General features: G+C 38.3%; 1 protein-coding gene across 10 annotated transcripts in view; it reads right to left on the bottom strand.

The window, feature by feature from the left end:
* The window catches only part of TMTC2 (transmembrane O-mannosyltransferase targeting cadherins 2), a 1,049,079-nt gene that overhangs the window by 679,900 nt on the left and 342,995 nt on the right, over positions 1 to 26,184 (bottom strand). For all 10 annotated transcript variants that reach the window (XR_009505423.1, XM_059936614.1, XM_059936611.1 and 7 more), the window contains exon 5: positions 23,153 to 23,267. Coding sequence is in view for 9 of the 10 variants with exons in the window: in XM_059936614.1 (XP_059792597.1) it covers positions 23,153 to 23,267 (115 nt within the window). In the remaining variant the exon portion in view is untranslated. The remainder of the gene's footprint in view (positions 1 to 23,152; positions 23,268 to 26,184) is intronic.

Genomic DNA, 26,184 nt, shown 5'->3' with positions numbered 1-26,184 from the left:
ACTTCAAGCTACTTGAGGGCAGAAACTATACTTTCTTTGTCAGCTTATTCCTACCATCTAATAGAATATCTGTCACTCAGAAGGCACTAATATTTGTTGAATGAATTAATAAATCCTTATTTCCAATATACGAACTTACAAATGTGTTCATATATACAAATGTACTCAGAAAATATAATCAGTATTAATCAAACTTTATAATTGGTCATTACATCTCATAAATGCGTGAAAATTAGTGATGTTTGACATAGGTGTTATAAGCATTGGGGATTCTGGAGTGGCAAGAAAACAGATTTCATCTTGAAAGCTAAACTGTAAAATCAACTCACAATGAATCAGAGAACCAGTGTTCAAAAAATGAACTGTGGAAAGAAGATGGCTATGAAGCTAGCAGGTATGAAGCACTTACTTGTTTAACTATATTAACACAACCACTGAGTACAAAATGTAAAAGTCTGCATGAAAGAGAGGTGGTGTGACTTGGAAGAAAGGTCTGTAAATGGGGATTTACCGAGGCAAATGCCAATAGCACTTATTCCAGCACTTTCCGAGGAAGGAAGAGCTTCAGCCAAGAAGTTTCATAGCATCAGGCTGTCTTAGACTAATGCCATTATAAATTAATCCATCCAATACTCTTTAGCCTGATGTTCTTATAAACAATGTTTTTAACACATGGATACATATACTTACTGAACAAACTTATGATTCTCATGCAGATTTGACTGGACTCTGATTCCTTCTAGTACCTGTGACAGTACAGTGGGGGAAATCCCATGAAAACATTACTACCACAGGGGAACTCTGTCACTCTTCCGTGTGGTTTTATTATATAAGTAGGTTGCTCTGGGACTGATCACCCCAGGCAACTAAGCACCCCACACACCTAAACTGATTGTTTCTTCCCTCAAACTACTTGCAAAAACTCACTAGATACTTGAATGCTGTAAAATGAGCCTTCATGTTACCTACAATTTGTAATTTGAACTAATAATTACATATGATGCTTTACACTATAAAACCTGCAATAAAAAATCTTTCATCTTGTGCTTTTTTCTTTTTTAATTGACCTGAATGTGTTATTAAATTAAATTATTTCTGACTTCCTCTTTACCATCCTACAGATGTCCAGGTCATCATATATTAATTCTCTTGCCTTAATCTATCTTGGCATCTTGACAAGACAGGCTTGGCCAAATTTCTTGAATAGAGTGTAGCATGGCCAAAACTCAAGGATGGATAATTTAATGCTAAAATATATTCAAGAATTTACCTGTACAAATGCATATACATGGTTGATGAAATCATTAAGCATGGTTAATTTGCCCTAGTTTCAAATAATCACTAATTTTTACTTTTGAAAATATTCTCAATAAAGGCTACACTTATATACTTAGTTCATCCACTTTTCCTGTACACATGGTTAATGTTACAGGAAGTCTACAAATTAGAATTGAAAATTAGTAAAAGACACATTTAAGTAATGTGTTTCTATAAAGAGAAATCAGTTGCATAGCCACTTATACATCTCAAGTAGGATTTTAAAGGGACTACTACTATTTTAAGAAACATGAAACATCACAGTTGTAATAAATCAGAATAGAAGTATAGGCTTCATTATTTACTATTTAATTTTTTTCTGATTAACAAATGAAAATATCAGAATTTGTTGTGCTGAAACATTCCTTGGCTGGTTATCTAATTATGTAACATCCATTATCTTCTCTTACCCATTCTGAAAAACAATTTTCAATATGTCTGTAACAAAGAAAATATTTTGGGTTTGGTGGGAGAAAGGGAAAGAGAACCCAAGTCTTTTTTTTTTTTTTCTGGAGCATCAAGTTTATTAACTAGAATTGGAAGAACCAAGGAGTTCTTGGAACAAGAACTATCCCCCTCCCCCACCAACACGGAAGACAGAAGAGTGGAGGAGGGGAGACGTGCCCCAGGAATGACAGTCCAGTCTCTCAAGTTTCACCCAGGTGGGGGTTGAGGGGCAGACCTGCAGCCACGGTGGCCTCGCTTTCGGTCGCCCGGGCTGCTCCGGACCATCCTCTGAGCTGGCCAGGGTCTTGGATACGATGCTTCTGAAGGCCGTGCAGAGAACACACTCCTCTTCCCCTGCACCGGGCCCCAGGGAGCGCGGCGGCCTGGCCTTCCTGCCTCGGTCATCCATGGGGTTCACATGGGCTCACTTTATTATGATGCCTCATGCTGGGCAGCTTGCAACAAAGATGTTTCAAAATAAAGTTCCAGATTCTCCCAGCCACCCCTTGCTTTTTCTGGCTCTGGCCAGAGACAGTGGATGAGGACACACTCTCAGGCTGCCCAGCGTGGGAGGACCTTCCAGTGTTGGACACACCCAGGGGGCAGCTGCTTCCCTCTGGGGCTCCAATCCTGCTGCTGCTGGAGGTGGATGTCCCAGTGCCACACTGGGGGGCTGGGCTGGGGGTGGCAGTCCTCGCCTCCAGGCTGGGTGGGGGACAGGCAGACTCACCGGTCTTCTGCCCTGCCTGCTGGTCTTCCTGCAGCTGCACATTTTTTCTGTGGTAGAGCCACCTGGTTTGCAGGGAGGACACCACAGGGCTTGGAGAAGCCTCAAGTTCACTGCCACAGAGGTCCCCGCAAGAGAAGGGCTTCAGAGTTATGATGGAGACCTCCACCTTGGGTTTCTTGGAGCTCACACTGCCTGTCCCAGTGTCCTGGATCTGGTCGCAAGTCAAGCCCGGAGTCCTCACCATTGTCACCTCCAGGTCCTCTTCACAGGGTGGCTGGAGTGGCTCCTTCTGGCCCATGTTGACCCATGGATGCCGCATGAGGTCAGGTAAGGTGCCTCTGTCACTGGGGTTGAGGGCAATCATTTTTTGTAACAGATCCCTTATCTTCACAGACAGATAAGGTGGGATGGGGTATTGCCCTTGTAGGATTTGCTTCCGCAGCTCCTGGAAGTCTTTTCCCACAAAGGGCTGGGACCCAGTTACCATGGTGTAGAGCACTACTCCCAAGCTCCACACGTCCACCGCAGGGCCGCTGTAGCTCTGCCCCAGGAAGAGTTCCGGGGCAGCATAAGGGCGTGTGCCGCAGATCGTGTCCAGTTGGACAATGTCATCACACTTGTTGCTGAGGCCAAAGTCTGTAAGTTTGATATTCATGTTGGAATCAAAGAGGAGGCTCAGTGGCTTCAGGTCTCGGTGCACGATGCCCCTCCGGTGGCAGTACTGCAGGGCGGAGACCAGCTGCTGGAACGGGCCTCGGGCCTCCGCCTCTGTCATACGGCCATGGGTCTTCAAATAGCGGTGCATGTCCCCCCCACTGAGGTACTCCATCACCACGAAAAATGTCTCCTCTGTGTCAATCACCCCCAGCAGTTTTACAATATTGGGGTGATTCAGAGCCTTCAGACTGCACACTTCCCGGAAAAGTGCCTGGACACTTGAGAAGCTCTGACGCCTTTTCTTTATGACCTTCACAGCCACCTGTGTCCCGGTCAGAATGTGCCGGGCCAACTTCACTTTACCGAAGGTGCCTTCACCAATGGTGTGGAGGATCTCGAAGTCATCAATATGAGCCTCCTTGCCAGCAGATTTGGCTGTGAGGCCCTGCATCCTGGTGATCTGCTAACTACACTGACTGACAGCACTACCTAGCAACGCTAACTACGCTAACTAACAATGCTAACTGTACTAACAGGGCTAAGTATGCTGTCTCTACTAACAACGCTAACTACGCTAACTGTACCAACGGCGCTAACTAGTACTAACTACACTAACTATGCTAATCAAGTATTAACTATCCCAACAATACTCACTATGCTAACTGCAGAAAGAACAATGAGACAAATAAAAAAGAGTAGAGAAAAGAGAAACGAAAATCAACAAAATGGCAGAAACAAGGAAAACACAAGCTAACTGTAGGTCCAAGGCCGTCAGGTCACCAAAAGCAGCTTCCTGGGCTCTAAGGACCAAAAACCTGGGCCCACCTTTCTCTTTCATAGGGCTTTGTGAAGTACATCACAATGGTGCACTCTGAGGTCAGAGCAAGAAATGGACCCATCACCGCTGGGGATACACCACAGTGGTTTTCTCACTTTTTGAGTTCAAGGCCCCTTTACACTTAGGAAAAAGGATCCCAAAGAAATTTTTCTTTACGTGTGTTATTAGATATTGGTATTCACTTTGTTATAAATAAAAATCTGCAGGATACTTCAGTGGCCTTTTTATTTCTAGTTTGAAAATGTGTAATAATTTTAGAGACCTCATAATGTCTACACTTGAAATGTTCAATTCCTTTTCCTTAAATTCTGGTCTCAAAATAACGTTACAACTTAACTGACTTCACGATACTATACAAAATGTTCTGTTGCATAAGACATGATACGGTACATTATGAAAGTCTATGAAGCTGAGAGAAGGTTTGCCAGGAAGGTCATTGAGCAGATTTCTCATCAGGAGCCTCGGAGGCCAGATGGCATGACTCAATGTACTTGAAGTGTTGAAGGAAAGAAACCGTCAACCAACAGTCCTATATCTAGCAAAACTTTCCTTCGAAAATGAGGGAGAAATCAAGACATTCCCAGTTAATCAAGAGTTGAGAGAGTTCTTAACCACCAGACCCGCCTGCCACAGGGAGTTCTTCAGGTTGCAGTCAAGGACCCTGGACAGTAGCTCAAAGCCTTATGAAGAAATAAAGACCTCTGGTAAAAGTAGACAGACGGGCGACGAGAAAAGCTAGTACTGTTGTAACTTTGGTTTGTAGCTCCACTTTTTGTCTTCTATTTGATTTAAGAGACTAATATATAATAAAACACACACATACAAATCAAAAAAAAAAAAAAAAAGATCACCTCTTCACCTAGAAAAGTTACTTCACCCCCACTTTAGCCTAACTTTGGGAATTCCCATCAACAACATTCTTCTTTCCACTGTAGGAAGCAACGCTGCCAGAAGCTATGGCAAGCAGAGCCTCTTCTAAAATGCCTTTGATGACTGCAGCAACATGGATGCAACTAGAGATTATTAAGTGAAGTAAGTCAGAAAGAGAAAGACAAATACCATGTGATACCACTTACATGTGGAATCCAAAGTATGGCACAAATGAACCTATCTATGAAACAGCAACAGACTCACAGACATAGAGAACAGACTTGTGGTTGCCAAGGAGGAGGGGGGTGGGAGAGGGAAGGGCTGGGAGTGTGGCATTAGCAGATGTAAACTATTATATATAGGAGGGATAAACAACAAGGTCCTACTCTACAGCACAGGGAACTAGAGTCAATATCCTGTGATAAACTGTAATGGAAAAGAATATAAAAAAAGAATGTCTATATGTGTATAACTGAGTCACTTTGCCATACAGCAGATTGGCACAAGACTGTAAATCAACTATACATCAATAAAAACAATAAAATAAAATAAAAAATGCCTCTGATGACATACACAGCCCCTGCTCCTGCTGACTACCTCTCTGCAGCACCCAACACTGTGAAACCCCGCCCCCAGCTGAGGTCATTCCAGTCCTGTGTCTCCTTCCTTTGTCCTCTGTCTCCCACCAGTGTTTCTCTAACAGAAACACAAAGAACTGCTGTGTTTTCACTCAGTCTCACTGTTCACGTTCCCACGCTTGATTTGGGCATCAGACCTGCAAGAGTTCAAAACTTACTGGAGAACCCAAGTCTTGATACCAGATCATATATTCCAGAATCCTTATCCCACATCAGTATGTATACAATAACCATGTTCGATGTGAGGGAATTTTACTATTCTTACGTTTTTTGGACAGTGACTTTTTTCATAGATATGCATAATGGAAAAAGTTGTGGAATAAATCAATATGAAGAGTCAAACATGTGAACATGGCCAGTAACATGAGCTGAGAAAGAAGTGGATTGGCTACATATAATGGGCAGGAAATGCTGTCCAGCAAACTTGAACTTTGTTGATTTATTTTCATTCATTAGTGAATTCACTAATCAACTCATTTAATAGTTTATTAACTCATTCATTAATTTATTAATCATAGTTTAACTGACTTACTACTTTCTTAATCATCATATATATAATTTAAAGCTCATGTGCTTGGCACTAGGGATGGAATGGTACCTAAACATTCCCTGGCCTTAAAGAGATTACATTGTGATTAAGGGGATCACATATGTAAATATGATCCACACTAAAAAGAGCCAAGTATTAGTTTTATGGTGACATTAGTATTAGTATTACGGTGACATTTGGGAGCAACTATTTTTCTTCCAACTCTGAAAATAGGAAAGGTATCGAGAAATCCTCCCAGAGAAGTGTATAGGTATGTATAAGTATCAGGCTAGGCAAAAAGGACAGGGAGTAGGGTATAAAGAGGTCATAAGATGAGAAAACAGTAGAGAATGTTGCAGGCAAAACAAATAGCATGTGCAGAGGCCTCCCAGCAAATAAGAATATAACATATTTAGGAAAATTCCAAGAAAGAACCTTAGACTAAAAATCAGATATATGATAGAGCAACAACAAAATTTGGAATCAAGCATCTTTTGAAAAAATAAAATCTAAATAATCAGGTTCAACCAGTTTAAAGTGTAATGAGGGAAAAAAAGGATCTAATTCACATTAGCAAAAATATTTTTTTGAAAAAATTAAGAATAAATCAACCTTGGGGAGGAGTCAAGTTGGCATACAAGGAGGACACAGAATTCGCGTCTCCTCACAACTAGGGCACCTACCAGGCACCAGAGGGGGACCGCGGACACCTAAAGGGATGGGAGAAACCCCCAGTGACCAGGTAGGACGTGGGGCATGGGGGGAGTGAAGGGGGAGGAGAAGTGGAGGCGGGATGAGACTGGCGCCCCTGAGGGATGGCTGGGGGAGGGGAAGGGATCCCACACCTGCAGTGGGAAATTGGGGAACCATTGGGAGGGCAGAGGATCAAAAGGGAGTGTGGCCAGGTTTCCCCCGCCCACCAAGGCCCCCTCCAGCCACGTGGGTCCTGAGGGAGTGGGAGGGAGGGAAGGCGGAGCAAAAGTAAAGGCCAGACCTCAGGGACCTGCACACCTGAGGGGTGGCTGGGGTAAGGGAGGAGTTCCTACACCCAGCAGGACCCACCCACGGTTAGGGGTCCAGCGGCGCCGGGGGAGACCCTGGGGGAGATGGTGGGGGAGGGGAGCAAAGGGAACTGGGCCAGGGCTTTCCCTGTCCACTTAGGCACCAGGAAGCCTGTTGGGCTCCCAGGCCTAAACCTCTGCCCTCAGAGCCTCCTTCCTGCCATGCAGAACCCAAGCCCCACCCTTATACCCCCACCCAGGGCCCCACCCGCACACACTCAGAGACCCCCTCCAACAAGCGGGGCCCAAACCCCACCCACACACACTCAGGGCCCTACCTCCAAACTCCGGAACTCTACACTCCAGAAGCCCTCCTTTCCAAGTGCTGCCTCTCCCCTTCCTCGAAGATCCTAAGCAGAGGGCCCACCCCAGGCTTGAATGTCGCCCAGCCTAGGCCCTGCCCCCAGGGACTTTTCCTGTCTACTGGGTCCTGAGGCAAGGCCCTGCCCCATGCTCAAACGTCACCCCCACACCTGCCTAGGTCCCACCCCACCCTAAACCCTGCCCCTGCCTAAATTCCACCCCGCCTAAACTCCGCCCCCATAGCCAAGGCTTATTTTTTATTTTTTCCTTCTTTTTTCCACTTTTAGATTGGGGTTCTGTTTTACCTTGTTGACTCCTTCTTGTGGATCCTTTTATATTTTTATTTTTCCTAATAAATCTTTTATTTTTCTAATTTTATTTTATTCTTTATACTTCGATATTGTTCTCTGCGTATGGCTTGTTCCCCCCCACCACCACTTTTTTTTTCTTTTTTCTGTTGTGGTTTTATTTTACCTTGTTGCAGTTGTTTCAATTATAGTTTTGTTTTTCCTAATATAATTTTTATCTTTCTAATTCTATTTTGTTTTTTCCTCTTTCATATTGTACTGCTCCTTTATTTCTTTCTTCCTTTTTTTTTTTTAACCGCACCACGAATCTTGCGGGATCTTGGCTCCAAGGCTGGAGGTCAGGCACAAGCTCCTGTGGTGGGGACTCTGAGTCCAAACTGCTGGATTAACAGAGAACCTCAGACCCCAGGGAATATTAATCAGAGTGAGGCCTCCTGGAGGGCCTCATCTCACCAACAAGACCCAGCTCTATCCAACTGCCTGTAAACTCCAGTGCTGGAAGTCTCAGGCCAAACAACCAGTAAGACAGGAATACAGCCCCAACAATTAAAAAAAAAAAAACAGAAACGACAAAAAAATATGTTACAGGGCTTCTTTGGTGGCACAGTGATTAAGAATCTGCCTGCCAATGCAGGGGACATGGGTTCAAGCCCTGGTCCGGGAAGATCCCACATACCGCGGAGCAACTAAGCCCATGCACCACAACTACTGAGACTGCGCTCTAGAGCCCACGAACCACAACTACTGAGCTCACGTGTCATAACTACTGAAGCCCACGTGCCTAGAGCCCGTGCCCCGTAACAAGAGAAGCCACCACAATGAGAAGCCCGCGCACCGCAACGAACAGTAGCCCCCGCCCACCGCAACTAGAGAAAACCCATGCGCAGCAACAAAGACCCAGCGCAGCCAAAAATAAATAAATTAAATAAATTAAAAAAAAATATGTTACAGACGAAGGAGCAAGGTAAAAACATACAAGACCAAATAAATGAAGACGAAATAGGCAACGTACCTGAAAAAGAATTCAGATTAATGATAGTAAAGATGATCCAAAATCTCAGAAACAGAATGGAGAAATTACAAGAAACATTAAACAAGGATCTAGAAGAACTAAAGAGCAAACAAACAATGATGAACAACACAATTACTGAAATTAAAAATACTCTAGAAGGAATCAATAAAAGAATAACTGAGGCAGAAGAACAGAGAAGTGAGCTGGAAGATAAAATGGTGGAAATAACTGCCAGAGAGCAGAATAAAGAAAAAAGAATGAAAAGAATTGAGGACAGTCTCAGAGACCTCTGGGGCAACATTAAACACACCAACATTTGAATTATAGGGGTCCCAAAAGAAGAAGAGAAAAAGAAAGGGTCTGAGAAAATACTTGAGGAAATTATAGTTAAAAACTTCCCTAACATGGGAAAGGAAATAGTCAATCAAGTCCAGGAAGCACAGAGAGTCCCATACAGGAAAAACCCAAACAGAAACACATCGAGACACATATTAATCAAACTATCAAAAAATAAATACAATGAAAACATATTAAAAGCAGCAAGGGAAAAGCAACAAATAACATACAAGGGAATCCCCATAAGGGTCGCAGCTGATTTTTCAGCAGAAAATCTGCAAGCCAGAAGGGAGTGGCAGGACATATTTAAAGTGATGAAAGGGAAAAACCTACAACCAAGATTACTCTACCCAGCAAGGATCTCATTCAGATTCGATGGAGAAATTAAAACCTTTACAGATAAGCAAAAGTTAAGAGAATTCAGCACCACCAAACCACCTTTACAACAAATGCTAAAGGAACTTCTCTAGGCAGGAAACACAAGAGAAGGAGAAGACCAACAAAAACAAACCCAAAACAATTAAGAAAATTGTAATAGGAACATACATATCGATAATTTCCTTAAATGTAAATGGATTAAATGCTCCTACCAAAAGACATAGACAGGTCGAATGGATACAAAAACAAGACCTGTATATATACTGTCCACAAGAGACCCACTTCAGAACTAGGGACATATACAGACTGAAAGTGAGGGGATGGAGAAAGATATTCCACGCTAATGGAAATCAAAAGAAAGATGGAGTAGCAATTCTCATAACAGACAAAATAGACTTTAAAATAAAGACTATTACAAGAGACAAAGAAGGACACTACATAATGATCAAGGGATCAATCCAAGAGGAAGATATAACAATTGTAAATATTTATGCACCCAACATAGGAGCACCTCAATACATAAGGTAAAGGCTAACAGCCATAAAAGGGGAAATCGTCAGTAACAGAATAATAATAGGGGACATTAACACCCCACTTTCACAAATGGACAAATCATCCAAAATGAAAATAATAAGGAAACACAAGCTTTAAATGGCACATTAAACAAGATGGACTTAATTGATATTTATCGGACATTCCATCCAAAAACAACAGAATATACTTTCTTCTCAAGTGCTCATGGAACATTCTCCAGGATAGATCATATCTTGGGTCACAAATCAAGCCTTGGTAAATTTAAGAAAATTGAAATCGTATCACGTATCTTTTCCGACCACAACGCTATGAGACTAGATATCAATTACAGGAAAAAAACTGTAAAAAAAATACAAATATATGGAGGCTAAACAATATGCTACTAAATAACCAAAAGATCACTGAAGAAATCAAAGAGGAAATAAAAAACTACCTAGAAACAAATGCCAATGAAAACACAACAACCCAAAACCTACGGGATGCAGCAAAAGCAGTTATAGAAAGAAGTTTATAGCAATACAAGCCTACATGAAGAAACAGGAAACATCTCGAATAAACAACCTAACCTTGCACCTAAAGCAATTAGAGAAAGAAGAACAAAAAAGCCCCAAAGTTAGCAGAAGGAAAGAAATCATAAAGATCAGATCAGAAATAAATAAAAAAGAAATGAAGGAAACAATAGCAAAGATCAATAAAACTAAAAGCTGGTTCTTTGAGAAGATAAACAAAATTGATAAACCATTAGCCAGACTCATCAAGAAAAAAATGGAGAAGACTCAAATCAACAGAATTAGAAATGAAAAAGGAGAAGTAACAACTGATACACCAGAAATACAAAGGATCATGAGAGACTACTACAAGCAACTATAAGTGAATACAATGGATGAAATCCCTGGATGAAATGGACAAATTCTTAGAAATGCACAACCTTCAGAGACTGAACCAGGAATAAATAGAAAATATAAACAGACCAATCACAAGCACTGAAATTGAAACTGTGATTAAAAATTTTCCTACAAACAAAAGCCCAGGACCAGATGGCTTCACAGGTGAATTCTATCAAACATTTAGAGAAGAGCTAACACCTATGCTTCTCAAACTCTTCCAAAATATAACAGAGGGAGGAACACTCCCAAACTCATTCTACGAGCCACCATCATCCTGATACCAAAACCAGACAGAGATACTAAAAAAAAAGAAAATTACAGCCCAATATCACTGATGAATATAGATGCAAAAATCCTCAACAAAATACTAGCAAGCAGAATCCAACAACACATTAAAAGGATCATACACCATGATCAAGTGGGGTTTATCCCAGGAATGCAAGGATTCTTCAAAATACACAAATCAATGTGATACACCATATTAACAAACTGAAGAATAAAAAGTATATGATCATCTCAAGAGATGCAGAAAAACTTTTGAGAAATTCAACACCCATTTATGATAAAAACTCTCCAGAAAGTAGGCATAGAGGGAACCTACCTCAACATTAATAAAGGCCATGTATGACAAAGCCACAGCCAACATCATTCTCAATGGTGAAAAACTGAAATTATTTCCTCTAAGATCAGGAACAAGACAAGGTTCCCCACTCTCACCACTATTATTCAACATAGTTTTGGAATTTTTAGCCACAGCAACCAAAGAAGAAAAAGAAATAAACGGAATGCAAATTGGAAAAGAAGAAGTAAAATTGTCACTGTTGCAGATGACATGATACTATCTATAGAGAATCCTAAAGATGCTACGAGAAAACTACTAGAGCTAATCAATGAATCTGCTAGAGTAGCAGGATACAAAATTAATGCACAGAAATCTCTTGCATTCCTATACACTAATGATGAAAAATCTGAAAGAGAAATTAAGGAAACACTCCCATTTACCACTGCAACAAAAAGAATAAAATACCTAGGAATAAACCTACCTAAGGAGACAAAAGACCTGTATGCAGAAAACTATAAGACACTGCTGAAAGAAATAAAGGTGATACAAACAGATGGAGAGATATATCATGTTCTTGCGTTGGAAGAATAAATATTGTGAAAATGACTATACTACCCAAAGGAATCTACAGATTCAATGCAATCCCTATCAAACTACCAATGGCATTTTTCATAGAACTAGAACACAAAATTGCACAATTTGTACAGAAACACAAAAGACCCCGAATAGCCAAAGCAGTCTTGAGAAAGAAAAATGGAGCTGGAAGAATCAGGCTCCTGGACTTCAAACTATACCACAAAGCTACAGTAATCAAGACAGTATGGTACTGGCACAAAAACAGAAATATAGATCAATGGAACAGGATAGAAAGCCCAGAGATAAACCCACACACAAATGGTCACCTTATCTTTGATAAAGGAGGCAAGAGAATACAGTGGAGAAAAGACAGCCTCTTTAATAAGTGGTGCTGAGAAAACAAGACAGCTACATGTAGAAGAATGAAATTGGAACACTCCCTAACACCATACACAAAAATAAACTCAAAATGGATTAAAGACCTAAATGTAAGGCCAGACACTGTAAAACTCTCAGAGGAAAACATAGGCAGAACACTCTAATACATAAATCACAGCAAGATCCTTTTTGACCCACCTCCTAGAGAAATGGAAAAAAAACCAAAAATAAACAAATGGGACCTAATGAAACTTAAAAGCTTTTGCACAGCAAAGGAAACCATAAAAAAGATGGAGAGACAATGGGAGAAAATATTTGCAAACAAAGCAACTGACAAAGGGTTAATCTCCAAAATATACAAGCAGCTCATGCAGCTCAATATCATAAAAACAAACACCCCAATACAAAAATGGGCAGACCTAAATAGACATTTCTCCAAGGAAGATATACAGATTGCCAACAAACACATGAAAAGGTGCTTAACATCACTAATCATTAGAGAAATGGAATTCAAAACTACAATGAGTTATTACTTCACACCAGTCAGAATGGCCATCATCAAAAAATCTACAAACAATAAATGCTGGAGAGGGTGTAGAGAAAAGGGAACCCTCTTGCACTGTTGGTGGGAATGTCAATTGATACAGCCACTATGGAGAACAGTATGGCGGTTCCTTAAAAAACTAAATATAGAACTACCATACGACCCAGCAATCCCACTACTGGGCATATACCCTCAGAAAACCATAGTTCAAAGAGTCATGTACCACAATGTTCACTGCAGCACTATTTACAATAGCCAGGACTTGGAAGCAACTTAAGTGTCCATCGATAGATGAATGGATAAAGAAGATGTGGCACATATATACAATGGACTATTACTCAGCCATAAAAAGAAACAAAATTGAGTTATTTGTAGTGAGGTGGATGGACCTAGAGTCCATCATACAGGGTGAAGTAAGTCAGAAAGAGAAAAACAAATACCGTATGCTAACACATATATATGGAATCTGAAAAAAAGTTTTTTAAATGGTTCTGCTAAACCTAAGGGCAGGACAGGAATAAAGACACAGATGTAGAGAATGGACTTGAGGACATGGGGTGGGGGAATGGTAAGCTGGGACGAAGTGAGAGAGTAGCATTGACATATATACACTACCAAATGTAAAACAGATAGCTAGTGGGAAGCAGCTGCATAGCACAGGGAGATCAGCTCGGTGCTTTGAGACCACCTAGAGGGGTGGGATAAGGAGGGTGGGAGGGAGACGCAAGAGGGAGGGGATATGGGGATATACATATGCATATAGCTGATTCACTTTGTTATACAGCAGAAACTAACAGAACACTGTAAAGCAATTATACTCCAATAAAGATGTTAAAAAAAAAAAAAAAGAATAAATCAACCTCAAATATGTGAGGCCTTTTTGAACCAAAATACAGTATTTTCAATATGGGAAATTTAAAAATTGAAATAAATATAGAAATACACATATCTAGAAGGGAAACTTGTAGACTATAACAATGTCAGTTTACCTCCCTTGAACATATAGTCACTGGAAAACCAATTAAAAGCCCAAACAGACTTCTAATGCAATTTAACAAGGCTATGATCATGTTCATATTAAAGACAAAACACAGAGGAATAATCGAGAATTGCTTGAAAATAAATAAAAAGAATGGGAAACTTGCCTTAAAATATAAAATATACTAGAAGTTACAGTAAATAAAACAAATTGTTCTTGGTGTGGGTTACCAAAAGACCAAAATAAAGCCCATAACAATGACTCCAGGGTTACACACCAACAGCCTAGGTGAGAAGCATTCAATAAATTATCATGGGGACATTAGTTTTCATTTTGGAAAAAAAAAAAACAAACCTTAATACAAAAAATAATATATCCAGGGTGGGCTAAGTACCTAAAGAAAAAATCCAAAAATAATTCTAAAACTATTCAAAAAATGGACAATAACTTTTAAAAATATTAGCCTATGAATGGTTTTCATAGAGACACAAAATACAGAGGTTTTAAAGGAAAGGGTCTGTGGATTTTTTTTATATATAGAGAGAGAGATTCAAGTTATATACAATAAGGATTATCATAAGAAAAGTAAAAATACAAGCAAAAACTAGGAGAAAATACCTGCAGAAAAGATGTTTGTGTTATACATGTAAGTGCGGCGGAGGGACACATTTTCACCTTAAACACCACAAATCAACAAGAAAAACTTCTCAATAAAGAAGTAGGCAAGAAACCTGAACAATTAATTCCCAGGAAAATTACAAAGAGCTAATAAACAAAATAAACTCCACTGGTAATTACGGAAACATGGTTTTGAAGCAACATTGTTTTGAAACCATTCCATTGGACATTTATTAATGCTGCCTATGTAACAGCCCCAACTGAAACAGTGTAATGTTAATGAAAGCAGAGACGGTCATGAAAATTATGACACATTTGTATATACATCCAGAAGTAAAAAAATCACTGGTGATGCACATACACAGGGGAAAAAGTTAAAAGTATGCTTGTATAACTACATGTTGTAACTACATATAGAAATGCTTATGAAAAAAGTGAAAAGATATATACTAGAGGAGGGAAAAAGATGTGTAAGGAATGCAATAATAACTTTTATGCTTTACTCCTTATTCTTCAGTACTGCTTCAATGTTTTCAACAAGATTCTATTTGAGTATAAATTAAGTGGTAAAAGTGATCAATTAAAACAAAATGAAAGTATGTAATAAGTGTTAGGCTTTGCTCTTGCCATGTGAACAGGTAGGTAGGTACCTACAAGCTGTCTCATCTCCTTCCAGGAATCACTAAAGGGCCAGATGAGTTGTGTATCCAGATCTCTGGTGACTCCAAGCCAACGGAATTTCACCAAAATTTCTCAGTCCCATTCACTTGATATCAGACATGGCAAGCACCTCCTGGCCCTCCTGTTTGATAGCCTCTCCTGAATTGTCTATTTTGGGAGACCAGTCTGCTTACCTGGTATCCTTTGAACACCTCCCTCCATCCTTTATACACACATACATACATACATCCATGGAACTTGGCAGGAAACCCTGCCCTGGACTCTAGCCTTTTGGCCAAGGGTTACTTTCCTCCTCATTTCTACAGACCTCACTTCCACAGGCTTCTCATGCCTTGTTTTCAACAGGGATTCAAGGAATGGCTCAGCCCCATTATCAGATAGTCCCACCACTTCCATTCTGTAATCTCTGATCCCTCTAACCTCTCAAGGGTCCTCAAAAGCTGGTCCTGAACAAACAAAAAAATCTCTCATTAGAACTAGATCTGTGGTGACAACTCTGCACCCCACATTCCCTCACTGCTCTATCCTCCTAAATTACTTCCTTTGAAGACAGAGTTCTCGGCATCATGAGATATATAAACTTGTTGAAATTCTATGCAAATTTTTAGCTTCCTCAACCCCTACCCCCCGTTAAAAACTCATGTGCTTGGCATTGTGCTTGGTACTGGGGATAGGTAGAATGGTACCACTATGTGTCACTCTGCCTCTTAAAATGAAGCTCCCAATAGGCAACTATTGGTTGAATTATGTCTCTCCCAAAAAAGGTACGTTGAACTTGTAACCCCCAATACCTTAGAATATGTCCTTTCTTGGAAAAAGGATCACTGCAGATGTAATGTGATAACAAGGGTGGGCCCCTAATCTAATATGACTGGTATCCAGATAAGAGGATGTGAAGGCAAAGTTACACAGGGAGATCGTCATGTGATGACAAAGGCAGAGACTGGGGTCATGCAGCTGCAAGCCAAGGAACTCCAAAGAATGCCAGCAAACCACAGGAAAGAGGCAAGGAAGGATTCCCCTAAAGGTTTCAGAGGGAGCTTGCCCTGTGGACACCTTCATTGTGAACTGCTAGCCTCCAGAACTGTGCCATAATAAATTTCTATTATTTTAAACCACCTAATTTGCAGTACTTTGTTACAGAAACTAATACACAAACCAACGCTAACATAAATGTCTTTGTTTCTGAACCTTCAAGATAACAACTCTAGACACCTAATTCAAGAAGGCTGTCATAACCCAGAATTGTTTAATGACAATGATCAACATATACTTACACAATTCAAAGAATGTGGCTAATACCCATTACTAATCTTACCACTTACAGTGACATATGGAATCTCCTCTGCTCTGATATGAATTTCATAATTCATTTATAAAAGCAACAAATATAGTCAGAACTCCTGTAGATATGGAGAGATATAATGACCAATAAGAAATCGCCACTACTTCATGAAGCTGAATATGAATGGTAATGACCTTTGTACTTCAATATTAAATATGGTATTTCTATAACTTTAGACAGACAATCTTTATGTTATAGAAGTATTTATTCCTAGTTTATTTATGTCTTGTTCTCTGAGGCAGATGTTGATCGAAAGCCTTCCTGGAACTTCTAGAAATGATCATAAATTTTTTCCTCTTCTGACTTTTTAAATTGAAAGAGTATAGCAATTGAATTGTGGTATTGAATACTCCACTATAAAACTTAGAATAAATCCCATCTGATAGTGGTGTTTTAATCTTTAATATGCTGCTGCATCCAGTATATTAATTTTAAGATATGTCTACATTTATATTCATAAGTCTATTGGCCTGTTTTGGTTCTGTTATTTGTTCTTGCTTGTTTGCTTTTTGTTTTGTTTTTTGAGTTTTGTTTTTGTTATTCTCTTTTGTGTTTTGGTTTTTTTTTTTTTTTTTTTAAATTTTATTTATTATTTATTTTTGGCTGTGTTGGGTCTTCGTTTCTGTGCGAGGGCTTTCTCTAGTTGTGGCAAGTGAGGGCCACTCTTCATCGCGGTGCGCGGGCCTCTCATTATCGTGGCCTCTCTTGTTGCGGAGCACAGGCTCCAGACGCGCAGGCTCAGTAGTTGTGGCTCACGGGCCCAGTTGCTCTGCGGCATGTGGGATCCTCCCAGACCAGGGCTCGAACCCGTGTCCCCTGCATTGGCAGGCGGATTCTCAACCACTGCGCCACCAGGGAAGCCCCTGTGTTTTGGTTTTAAGTATCATCAGACCTTTTGCCATCAGTTTTATCTAGCTTCACAAAAATAAGTGAGAAGTGTAACTAATGCAAGAAATACCATTTGATTAATGATTTGATAGAACTTACTTGTGAAATGCCTTAACTTGGTTCCTTGGAGAGAAACTTCTTTAATATGGTTTTCAAATTTTTCCAAGGTTTTTGACTCAGATTGCCTGCTTCTTCTTGGGCTAATGTTAATCATTTATATTTTCCCAGAAAAGCATTCATATTACTAAGATTTTCATATACATAACTAACATTTTGTTATTTTAAGCTTCCATACATCTGGATGCAGGCCCTTTCTCATTCTCAGTATTGTATTGTATATTTGAGATTTTCTATTTTGTCCATTACCTTTGCCATATATTGTTGATCTTTTACAGAACAAGCTCTTACATTTATTCATTACTTCCCATTGTTTCTCCATATTCTACTTCATTAACATTTTCTTTTTACTTGCCTTAAATTTATTAGTTTACTGTATTGCTCCTTTCCTAGTTTCTCAGATTAGATGATTACTTAGATGCTTACAGAAGAAAAATGACAACTAACTTATGGTGGCAAAATCTCTATTATCCACAGAAATAATCCCCTCTGTTATGTAAGATAATCAAGAATTGATTAAACCACATTACATTTATCATCTGCATTCTGAAATCTAATGCCTAATGAAATATTCAATGCTCTATTGAATTCCCTGTTTCGGTGGCAATTGGAACAGACTGACTGGGGCAAATCTATAACAGTGAAAGAACAGAGCATTTTTCAGAGGAGAAATCAATTGTATTTCAAATGGCAGTGAGTGGTGCAGTTAAAAGGTTGAAAGTCGACTACGTATTTATAAGATTTGACAGTGTAAATCATTGACTGGTGGTCCGTCTGCTTTGTCCCTGAAAATTTATTATACCTGAAAAGAGAAACCAACATCATAAGGCAGATCTGTTAAACCTGGTCTTAAAATTACTTGTGGGAACTACTGAATTTTAATAAATTTGATAATATGAATAAAAGGCTAAATATAAGGCTATGCAATAAATGTACTACATCTATTGCTATTAAGAGTAGAATTGGGGGGAGGTAGGCAAAATGGGTGAAGGGGGTCAAAAGGTAGAAACTTCAGTTATAAAATAAGTCCTGAAGATGTAACGTACATACAGCATAGTGACTAGTTAATAACACCATACCGCATATTTAAAAGTTCCTAAGAGAGAGTTGCTAAATAAAAGTTCTCATCACAAGAAAAAAAATTTGTAACAATGTATGGTGACAGATGTTAACTAGATTTCCTGTAGTAATCATTTTGCAATATATACAAATATCAAATCATTATGTTGTATATCTGAAACTAATAAAATCTTATATGTCAATTATACCTCAACACAGAAAAGTAGAACCTAAGCACTGCTTTAAATTTCACATTATATGTCTATAACCTGTAACTATGGATTGAAGTGATATCAAAACAATGTGATAATTAAAAACAATTTCTGCAGTATCTTCTTCTTGAAAGCAACTCTTAGCTCAGTTGTGCAAACCCATGATCTTTTTAACAAAATTCTACAGCATGAGTTCAGTAAACTATCATAAAAAAAAAAAAAAAATTAACTTACATTTTCTGTTAGATGTAATTCCAAGTATTTTATTTCTATATGAAAAGTGATTTGAATTAATTTTTTTTCTGAATTTGACAGCTGTATACTGTGATTTTTTGTCCCCACACCCTTGGTTTACTTCTGCCAGCTTGAGCAAAAATACAATTGTTGCAGGGTTATAGAGTCAGAACATCTTAAGCTCAAATATTGGCTCCTCTACTGTTTGGGTGATCTTACACAAATTACCTCTGCATTTTCCTCATTTTGTAGGCTTCATGTGAAGATAAACTGTCATAACATATGTAAGGAACTAAGAAAAGTGGTTGGCACATAAAAGTAATTCAAGTAATTGCTCCCAAAGAAAAAAAGTTAAAATTATTCCATCATTTTATAAATAAGAAATATAACCATTTATATGTACCTCTTAGATATAACTTGGTATTAATGCTGCAAAAAACATGTCCTCAGTTTTAAAATCTTTTAATGCAATGTTTCCTAAACTTCAGATATAACCATATATTATTTGTACTATTACTTATTTAATATTTTTCCAAATCATTCCTTTTTTCTCTATTCTCTCCTAGAACAATATTTAGACGTGCTAGTTATATTTTTTAAATATAAACATAAATATAAAATTACAAGGATTAATTTAAAGATTATCTCTGGCCTCTTAGAATCATCCTGTGTCTGGCCAGTGGTAGTGTACCTCTCTTTAGTAATTATTGTTTTGAAGTTACATAATGATGCATGTCTCCAAGTTATATTGCTAATAAAATTTTCTAGCAATAGGAATTTTTTTCAATAATTTACAAAGCACGTAGATCTATGAACATTGAATGTGTTCAAAAAAATCTAGGTTACTGATTTAAAGTTAAGTAGAGGAACTAACAGGAGTTTATGATTCTCAACAGCTTCTAAAACTCATTAATAAATATGGGTATTTCATGCTAACTAACACAACACAATAGCTTCATTAGTTTCAGGTTTTGGTTATAAAACATCTTTAACTTTAACTGATAATATGAAATGTGATTAACACCTGCTGCTACCACAAAGGAATGTTGTTTGGTTAAGTTTACTGGTAAAACTGAGCAAAGCAAACTCTTTTTCTTTCAGGATTTGAAATAGAACAAGGAGCAATTTCTGTATGTCAGAAAAAATTATGTGATGAGGGCTTCCCTGGCACAGTGGTTAAGAATCTGCCCAGCAATGCAAGGGACACGGGTTCGATCCCTGGTCCTGGAAGATCCCACATGCCGCGGAGCAACTAAGCCTGTGTGCCACAACTACTGAGCATGCACTCTAGAGCCCACGAGCCACAACTACTGAGCCCGCGTGCCACAACTACTGAAGCCCATGCACCGCAATGAAGAGTAGCCCCCACTCGCCACAACTAGAGAAAGCCCGTGCCCAGCAATGAAGACCCAATGCAGCCAAAAATAAAAATAAATAAATTTTTAAAAATTGTGATGAAAATAGCATATATATATCTCAAAAAAACTTTGTCACATAGTCTCTAACTGTTCATGAGAAAACCTGGCTTTTTTCCTAACTATGTAAATAAACAGAAAAAAAAATAAGATTGCTCCTAGGGACATATGATGCCAGACATATTTATGATATTACAGGTTGTAAAGTATCTATCTTGGTGTGTCTTATTAATATTTGATTAAAAATCATTGAATAATACCTATTTTGAAACATAATTAGTTATGTATCAGAATTCTGTCAACCACATGGGTTATGTAATCCTTCAAAATTATTGCCGACATTTCTTGTGGAATTTAGGCCTCTCCATTTGAGCTAACAGTTAAGTATAGTTAAAAAAACCTGTCACAGTAGTAAAATTATTTTGAAACTATAAATGGCATTATGCCATATCCCTTTTCCTACAAATAGGGGGGAAGAAACCAAATCTTGTTAATAACCACTTCTTCAGCAAGAATTTTTCATTGGGGTTTAGGGAGATGTATCTATATGCTTTCACAGTTTACATATGCATCCACAGAGTAAGTTATAAGATGCAGCTTTTAAATTACATGTAAAGTATATTCATCTAATTGAATACATTTCTCTTCTCAGCAAAGAATAAGCCTGGTTGGACACATTTCCTTTTTCTTTCAACCCTTGCCCAACAAGTAACACCAGAAGGTAGGTAACTTTTCAACCAGTGGCTATAGATGAGAGAGAGAAAAACAAGTTCAAAGAAGGGATGCTGGTTGTTCAGCTACTTTCTCCCCTGACAATGTATGAAGAATGGGCACCAGAAGCAAACTGGATTCCCACATTGCAAGACAAGAGGTCCCTTTGACAACATTATTTTCAGAGGCAAAAAAAAAGAAAAAAAAAAAAAAAGAATGTTTGTGTAAATTTATCAAACTGATAAGGTTCTTTTTCATGAAATAAAAATACTATTCAATAATCAATACTAATCAATAATATAGGAACATCACATTATTTAGATGAAGAAGACATGGGGGGAAAGCCTTTGTAGTTGTATCTAGATATATCCATTCAAATAAAGAAAAAGATGCAATCTCAAATTACTTCAGGGAAAATGACGAAGTATGAAACACAGCAGAGAGTGAATATCAGGGGTGTGTAAACTGCAGAGGGAGTGCTCCCCCTGAAGGCATCCCAGGTAAAAAAGAGAAAATTGAACACTGTGCAGGTCAACACAAAACACATGCTGACCTAATTTAGACTATAGGCCAGGAGACTGAGACCCCAGGGTTAAAGTCTAGGAAGTTAAAGAAAGGTAAATGTACAAACAGGAAGTTAAACTGAGCTCATCTTGTCTGCTTTCCCTTAAAAATCTAGATATTTTGGTGTTTTTTTACAAAAATTTTTTACATCTGTGCTTTTAGATTTAGCCAGTACAAAAGATTAGACATAACCAGAACACAAATGCACATTAAAAATGAAGCTGACAAATTAGTTTAATGTTGTCAATATTACATAGCAGTCGTTAAACACAAGCAGTAGACATCTTATATGCCTGGTCCCCTCCTACAGGGAACTGGTCCTCCTCCTTTCCATTCCAACCCCAGAGGCACTGTCAATGGAGGGCTCTTATAGCCCCGGACACACGGCCTGAAGTTTCATTTAAGAAACGATCCATGATCCCAGAAAGGTCAGTCAGAGATCTTTTTCCAGGATTAATAGAGACACCAAGACAACTCCTTCAGAGACTGAGAAGAGTCTATATGCATAAAAGTGCAGGAGTCATTTCATTAACTTAGAGTCCCACAGAGAAAGGAGTGAACCCAAAAGAAACCAAAGACACAAAATGGAGACAAACACCCGAAACATAATAAAACACCTGGATCTAACTGTGCCTTCATCTAGTCAACCCCAGGAATTTTCAGTTATGGGGGCTAATAAATTCTCTTTTGTGTTTAAGCAAGTTTAGACTAAGTTTCTATTACTTATAAATAAAAGAGTGTCATAAATACAAGAGACAGAAAAAGGATTTCAGTTTAATTTGCATTTATCCACTCACATCTAACTGCACCCCCTGGGCCTTTCCATTCAAATAACAGAACAGATTTTTCCCCAGGGATTTTTCTAACCCAACATACACAGACATTCTAAATTATCCCATTATCCCAACCTAATTGTCACTACCATTGGAGGAGGGGGTAGAAAAAGAAAAGAAAAACATTATCTTATTTGATAACTCCCCAGGTTTAGTACATGTTCTATATATACTTTGACACCAGCAATTCTTTAACAAAGGATAAAATCTATTATTAAAAATCAAGATATCAATTACGTAGAGTATCATACATAGCAGCCTTATTTTACGAGCCCAACCAAGTACTAATGATGTGAACTTTAAAAAAAAAAAAAAGCTAAAAGCATTTAAACCAATTTTTATGTTATATGGCATAGTACTTCAAAAAAAAAACCTCAGCCATATTATATCAATACACATGAATATCAATGATGTGGCCCAAAAGAGAGATCACAAATACCATCCATTTACTAATCTCAGAGGCATGATTCATGAAAAGACTATTTCAGAGTATCAGCTACCATCATCTCCATTTCCAGCAGTTAAATCAATAGCCCCTCTCGCCACATGTTTCAAAGATGAACCAAACCAGAGAAAGCAACGCATACTCACAAATTATAAAGCATGTCAGCCATGTTGCTTCGGTAATACAAAGCGTTTCTATAGGCGCTTTCAGCTTCAGAAATTTTGCTCTGACTCTTGAGAACATTTCCAAGGTTACCCCATGCTGCCAAAAGAGAAAGAAGTATTCAGGCTGAGTGTCATTCCAATTATATATGACATAATATCAGGCCGTCAGGAAGTACCACAATGAGAGAAAAAACTCTCATAAAACATTTTTAAGAAAGCAAATTTATTTCCTTTATACTCCAACATTTCATCAAACTAGGGGATTTAATACAATGAAAGCCTAAAACAAAAATATGTCTCAAAGCTGATATACACATACAGTTCATCATAAGGCCAAGAACTATGTTATCTTAAGATCACCTACAAAGACTTGAAGCTCTTTCAAATCTTGGTAGGGGTCTTCGTGGACTGAAATTATTGTATACTTACTAAACCAAAAACTGTAAGAAATCATCTTAAAATAAAGACTTCATTCAAATACAAAAGCACTGATAAATGACATAGAAGAACTGGAAATAAAAAAGAAGATAAGTAGATCCAAGCTATAAAAAGGCTTAATAGTCATCAGAATGTATCAGTAAACACTCTGCTTCTTAAAACAGTTAAGTATATATGGTTTATTCACATATAATGTTCTTTTATACCCTTCCTGTTAATAAATTCATACATGGGAAAATCAGTAACAGTGTTTTCACAAATAGTCACACTTAAAAATCTACATTTTCTGTATACCATTTATGTTTCACTCCAAATAATCATGATTTCTCAATATTATAAGACACCCCATTAATAGCTGCCCACACAGCATGGCTCTCAAACAGACCTATCCTTCAAACTTGGATGCTTCTCTTGTCTTCTTTCTTTCCCATAAGGAGATGGGGTGTCAGGTCCTGAAATCAGAGTCCCTCCCAACTAGAAGATGAGGATGAGAAGGCTCATGGGTACCAACATCTATTTATTTGGGTAATTAATAGCTGTATATGAAGAATGAAAGGGGTTTTGAGATATCACTTTTTAATGCATAAAAATGTGTAGCCTCTTTCAATCCCAAATTTGCTTATGTGCCCTGTAATTTAACACTCTGTGCCTTTGTTTACTCATCTGTAATATGGGGGAGAATAATATCTCCTGGATTTGTTGACAAGGATTAAATGAGTTTGTATACGTAGGGTGTTTAAGACAGTGCCCGCCATGTGGCAAATACTTAACAAATATTTTCACACCAAGTTTCACCTTTCACTGCAAACCAACATTCACACGCTACGAATTAGGCCTTGGCACTATGAGTCCATAGAAAATTGAATCCTTATCTTTTTGAAAGATAAAAGTTAAAAAAATACAAAGTATGAAAAACATATAGTAAAATAAATTATGATTATCTTCAAATTTAATAGGCAAAACACCATATGTATTTTATATCCAACCCCCCATCCCACCACCAATATAACAAAGTATGGCTCAATGGAAACTTCTAATAGCCAGGCTGTTTTTCAACCCACCTCACCTCTCCCAAAGTTTTGCTTTGATTGTGGCATTAGTAAATGAAAATATATTTACACTGGAATCACTCCAGAGAAATGCATCCAACTAGTAATTTAAGCACCAGGAAAACATCATTATAATGTTATCCCATCTTACCCATAGTCTTTAAACACAGATGATGAAAAAAAATTATAGCAGGAAATTACTTTGAATATTAAGGCATATTTCCAGCGAAACTGACTGACATTTTTTCAAGTACTTATAGTCCAATTAATAGTTAATAGTCAACAAATACATAATTATGTCTAGAATATACATTTACTCATTTGGTTAGTGGTTCATTTGTTAATTCATAAATGTATTGGTTTATTAAGCACCTATTTTGTGCCAGAAACATTACTGGGGGCTGGCACAACTGTACATACATACAAGTTCTCACCCACTCGCAGCTTATGTTTGAAGTGGGGAGTGGAGTGGGGATGGGAGGACCACACAATAGAAGAAATGAATTAACTTCAGGTGATAAGTGCTACAAACAATATAAAACAAAGTAAGATGGAGGGAATGAGGCTAATTTAAACAGGGATATCTTAGAAATAGGGAAATGGGTGTGATCTCTAAAAACTGAGGATAAGGAAGCAGTCTTCCAAAGACCAGCGATTCCAGGTAGGGGGAAAAGTAAGAGCAAAGAATCTAAGATGCCTTCCGCAGGGAAAGGCAGTAGAGGAGATGGTTATTTCAAAGTAAGACTACAACTTATAAATTAAAAATCATCAGCAAAGTTATCTGTGGCAAAGCCACAGCGTGCTACTAAGTTTCTTTTGTCCAAACAGAAATCACTCACATATTTATGATTAAGTCATTGCCCTAGGTGACTACAAAAAGAAGAAAATTCCCAAATTAAGTATGTAGTTTTTAAACAATTTTAATTGCTTATGGATAAAAGAGGGAGTAGGGGAGAGAGGAAACAAAGGGTAGACTTTGATGTCCTGAACTCATCTGACACTCACCAACAGGCCATTCTGTTCTCCTGTTGTACATACACAACAGGAAACCAGCTGGAGACAAGGTTACTTTGAGACCATGGTAAATGATACCAAGCAAGATCACTTCATAATTTTACTAAACACAAAAAAGAAAAAGGCCACTGTACAACCCACAAAATACCAAACAAGCCCCTCTCTTGCTAAACGAATGACTTCTTTAACCAGGCATAGATAGAACTGTCCCAGCATCCGATCTAGAGGACTCCCCTGTTTCCTTAGACCCTTTCCCAAATCACCCAACCAAAATCCAAATCCAATGACAGGACATATAATGAGATTCCCCAGGACCCCAATGGTGCAGTGTTCCTTCAGTGCAAGGAGTAATTAAGCCAACTTCCTTACTACCCGTGTGTTCCTGCTGGTCTCTGCCTGAAAGGCACCGACATAGAGGATTTCATCACATTCAAATATGAAAACAATTCTTCTTCAAAATCCCTTCTTCCTTAGATAATTACTCTTTAGTATTGTGTTTACCAAAAGAGAGCT

The sequence above is a fragment of the Balaenoptera ricei genome, chromosome 10 (genome assembly GCF_028023285.1).
Source record: "Balaenoptera ricei isolate mBalRic1 chromosome 10, mBalRic1.hap2, whole genome shotgun sequence".
Classification (NCBI taxonomy): domain Eukaryota; kingdom Metazoa; phylum Chordata; class Mammalia; order Artiodactyla; family Balaenopteridae; genus Balaenoptera; species Balaenoptera ricei.
The sequence above is the reverse complement of the archived record's forward strand: the minus strand, read 5'-3'. Positions and strand labels throughout refer to the sequence as shown.